At 53.6% G+C, this 4,409-nt stretch overlaps 1 protein-coding gene across 1 annotated transcript in view; it reads right to left on the reverse strand.

The window, feature by feature from the left end:
* LOC104396147 (sodium/nucleoside cotransporter 2-like) overlaps positions 1–3,073 on the reverse strand; it is an 8,846-nt gene extending 5,773 nt beyond the window's left edge. Inside the window, exons 1-6 of the mRNA XM_010005952.1 lie at positions 3,005–3,073; positions 2,837–2,931; positions 2,294–2,385; positions 1,661–1,850; positions 1,157–1,298; positions 322–435 (exon numbers count right to left, since the gene is read on the reverse strand). Coding sequence (XP_010004254.1) covers positions 322–435; positions 1,157–1,298; positions 1,661–1,850; positions 2,294–2,385; positions 2,837–2,931; positions 3,005–3,073 — 702 coding nt within the window. The remainder of the gene's footprint in view (positions 1–321; positions 436–1,156; positions 1,299–1,660; positions 1,851–2,293; positions 2,386–2,836; positions 2,932–3,004) is intronic.
* Between the last annotated feature and the right edge of the window lie 1,336 nt (positions 3,074–4,409).

Genomic DNA, 4,409 nt, shown 5'->3' on the forward strand with positions numbered 1-4,409 from the left:
TCTTTCCCTGACATCTCACTTCTACTGAGCAGGGATCAGCACCCCCAACCTCACAGCTCACTACCCCACCAGAGAATGACCTAAGCTGAGGACACTGGTGGGTTGTCTCCTACTCACAGGGGATGGCTCCAATCAAATGGCAGACTGCAACAAAGGCCCTGGGCTGTTCCAGAAAACCAGGAAGGATCTGGCTTTCCTCCAGTCCCATACAAAAAAGTGAGCATGCAGTCCCTGCTGCTTCTCCACCCCAAGCCACCCTTTGTTCTTCTGGCTGATCCCAGGGGGAATCACATTGAGGGATGGGATGCACACACACAGTACCTGGATCTGATCACCCATCCACTGGAAAGCTTGAACTCCAGGGGTTGTCCGGAGGACAAAGAGTCCAAATAAGAACTCCAAGCCAAGGCCCCAGAAAACAGCTCTCCAGGACACCTGGGGACCAAGAGCAGAATAGGGACTGAGATGTTAGCAAAGCCCACGGATGTCACTCTCTTGCTTCCTGCCTCTTCAGCACCATTATAGTGTAAGGGTCATGGGAATGCTACTAAAGAAAGCGTCATAGGAACCTGCAAATGTAGGATGGTGATGGAGCAAGAAGATGAGTTGGTGGGACTCCAGAACTGGCTGGTGGAACATAACCTGCCCAGCTTACCCAGGAGGAGATGAGCACAGAGACCTTCTGACTACCTTGATTGGTAGTATAGACACACTAGACTAAAACTCCCTGTTCATTAATCCTTTGTAGTAAGTGCGTGGAGGGAGTACCCAAACCAGTGAAGCCTTCAATCACTTCTGCCCAAGTCATCCAGGGCACCCAAAGCTCAGGCCCACCCTCCACCCCTGAAGCTCCTGAACCTCAGACATGTGTCTGGTGCTCGGTCTCTGGGTCTGACCCGCTATGAAGGATATGGTGGAAAACAGGATGGAGGCATCATGGGGGAGCCTTGGTTTGAGCAGTGGGAAGGAGAGCAGTGAGGTGGTTTTGGGGTTCCATCCATCTGACCAGCTCTGCCCAGGAGCCCTGCTGGACTTCTGCTTCCTACAGGGAGCTCTAGTGATGGGGTGCTAGTGGGAAGGAAGCACTAGTTCCCTAGTGCTTGGTGGTCAACTCCTGTGAGGGGACCAATGGCCAAGCCACACCTGAAACACATACTGCACTGTGGTGCTTGGAGCAGGCAAACAGGAACAGCACCAAAAAGCAGAAGCCAGCCAATGAGATGAGCTGCTCTGGGTTTCTGGAGGTGTCCAAAGCCAGCCATATGATCAGGCCTCCCAGCAGGGCCACCCACAGCAGCCTGCAAAGGAAATCCCAGATTGTCACAAAGGGGATGTTCCCATGGGGAGCAGCTCACAGAGGGCAGGAGCTAACTGCACAGGAGCTGCTGCCATGAGGTCTGTGCATCTGAAGAAACCTGGGGCTCAGACACAAATGAAGGATGTGAACAGCCCTCACACTACTGAGGTAGAGCAGCAATATGTTTCTGCCATGGCTTTTAAGTAGTCCCCAGGCGGGGCCATGCAGCATCATTCCTGAGGTGCCTGTGCGGCACTAGGGCAGATACCCAAGGCCACGAGATGTTGGTCATGTTGGCAGGGCAGCCAGACAGAGGGGACCCGGGTGCTGGGAGGGATCTGGCCCTGCCTTTTTCTCACTCACCATCTCAGCCATGGCCAGGACTTTTGGCAGCATTTCCAAACGGGGCTGAGAAGCAGTAACACCTTTGCCCCACAATGCTTCTTGAAGAGGCTCCAGCAGATGAAGAAGACAACCACCACAGTCATGACAACCAAGGCAAGGGCTCGCTGGAAGTTGAGCCAACAGGCCACAATAAAGTAGCACAAGTAGGCTGTAGAAGGCACATGGGGAGTCAGAAACATGAGGAATGTAGGATCACGATTCCTAACACTAACTGGGGCCAACAGTGAGGTTCATTTCCTCCAAATGTCCTTCTCTGGCCACCCTTGAGCCTCCTATCTATGCAAGGAGGACCTAGGGACCGCCACCCCTGAAGCCAAGCTCACTGGTGACAGCACCTCAGCTATCTGGGGGCACATAGAGAGAGCAGAAGAGGCACAGCAAACCCTTTGAGTAGGTGGAGAAAGGGAATGAAGACAGTGAGGTGCAGGTAGCCCTCGTGGGCAGGAGTGGTGGGGTGAGGAGAGGGCAGGCAGTGGGTTGATGAGAGCAGATAGAACCTCCACGTGGGTGCTTGTGCCCAGTGCTCGGAGGCTGGGGGCACAGCCAGCCAAAGAGATGTGGAAATGGGGACTCAGTGCCAGAAGTCCTCACCTACTCCCAAGAGGCCCAGGACAACTCTTCTCAACACATTGGCATGAGCCTTACAGAAGCGCTTTGCCTTGGATACTGGCTGCAGGGCCCTCCTGGGGAGAGTCACATTTCAGAGACATGAAAAGCACAGAAGATGGATCCTGAGGATCAACCCAGCTGAACTCAACAGGGCCAGGTCATGATCATGCCTTCCAGAGGGTGCCTGCAGCAGCAGCATGGTGGAGTAGGTGTGTCGTGGCCTCCAGAAGCTCTGAAGGAGCAGAAGAGACCCCACCACACACTCCAACATCCTGGACACCATGAATTGAGGCTTGCTCTGGGTGGCTGCTGCAGGCACAAAGACCTGCCACTGCCACCCTACAAAACCACATGGAGCCATCAGGCACTGTTCCCCCCTCTGTGGTCAGTATATCCCAGCTCTGCTCCCAGATCAGGTTTGGCTCCAGAATTGCTGGCCCAAGGGTTGCAGACTTGCTACCACCACTGTAAATGGCTGTAAATAAAACTGTAAATACAGCCACGCATCCCCAATGGTCGCCCTACCAGCAGTAGGAGGAGAATCTCCCTTTTCCTTCTCTTCTCTCCTCTTTGCTCTCACCACATGGACCATCACATTCCTGATAGAGTTTCTCCTCCCCCTGAAAAACATCATTAGCTGGAGCGCCCCAAGCAGCTCCTCTACTCTTGCAGGTGAGGGAAAGGGGGACTTACCACAGAACTGAAAGCTGGGTTATCTGCCCCATTCTCAAGGCTGTCCAGGTTTATCTGGTTTTCTTCCATCTCCAGAAGAGCTGCAGCTTCACTGCATTAGAGAAACAGCACTGTGAGGGATCAGCCCCGGCTGGGGAGGGAAAGATGGGATCAGTTCTGGGAAGGACCAATGTCCACCCCAATTTTCAAATTTGGGTCTCCAAGAGGAGAAGCCCTTCTCATTAGGGCATTGGCACTAACACACCAAGGGACAACCCCATAGAGTCCTCAAGCTGCAGCGCTAGTGGGTGACTTCCTTCTCCTGTATCTCTGGGAAAGAAATACAGGAGAAGATTAGATGCAGCAGGGGGGGTTGGTAGCTCCACCTCCAAGCTGGTGGCAGTGGCCACCGGTTTCCATGAGCCCCTTTGCAAATGGGATTTCGCAAAAAATAGATCTGGCTGCATCCCACATGGAGAGCTTTGGGTGCAAACAAGTAAGATGAGGAAGAAGGTCCTGTCATGTTGGTAACTAGTACAGTACTGAAGCCATGGGTAGGAATAACTGGTAGTTTGCATGGGGACTGGTCCTAAAGGAGGATCATACTGGGAGAACTGGTCCAGCAAAGCCAGAACTACCAGTGTTATGCCAGGGGAGGAACACAGTTGGAGCATCCCATTTGGATACCCTCCTAGTTCCTCTACCTGGAGAAGTATGAGGGAGGAGCACAGAAGTCACAGAGAGGGCAATGAATGATCAACTGTAGGAGCAGTACTGTGTGAGGACAGAGGGAGTGTGGAGTTGTCCTTGCTTTGGAGGAGGGTCACACAGTTCTGCGTGGAGAAGGTGGAGACAGCAAAGTCACTGCCTGTTTCCTGCAGCATGAGAATTAGGGTCCACTGAGGGGAGAGACTCACCCTCAAATGAAATAAGTGGAGGTGAGGAGTTTTGGAGAACATCCTCCACCCCAGCTTGGAACCTCATGGCAGCTGAATGTGGTGCTGGGCTCCATGGGCCAGTGGAGCTACCAAGGAGGACCAGCAGGAGGACAACTGAAACATGCTGACCCCCAGTATGCCCCTGGGCTTGCAGCTCCTCAGGAGTAGGGCAGGACACAGAGCCACAGTAGGACTCCAGACCTCCTTTGTGGCTTCCAGCACTCCTGGTCTTAAGGATGTCTCCAGGACCCCTCCAGGGACCCCAGCTCTCCCCATCCTTCCCATGTTCACTGCCCTCCAGCATCTGATGCCACCTCCATTGCCCCCTCAGTGCCACCTCCTCAGGTGTTTCATCTACCTTTGTTTTTGTCAAGTCTCATTGGTTGTCCTCCCCATGAGGAGTGAGGCCAAATAGGTAGTCAATTGGTGGGACAGCAGCTGATATACCCCCTGACCCCGTCGTGTCCTGTGTCCCTATGCCATGCCCA

This window comes from Chaetura pelagica, unplaced genomic scaffold (assembly GCF_000747805.2).
Source record: "Chaetura pelagica isolate M959 unplaced genomic scaffold, ChaPel_1.0 scaffold369, whole genome shotgun sequence".
In the NCBI taxonomy this organism is placed as follows: Eukaryota; Metazoa; Chordata; class Aves; order Apodiformes; family Apodidae; genus Chaetura; species Chaetura pelagica.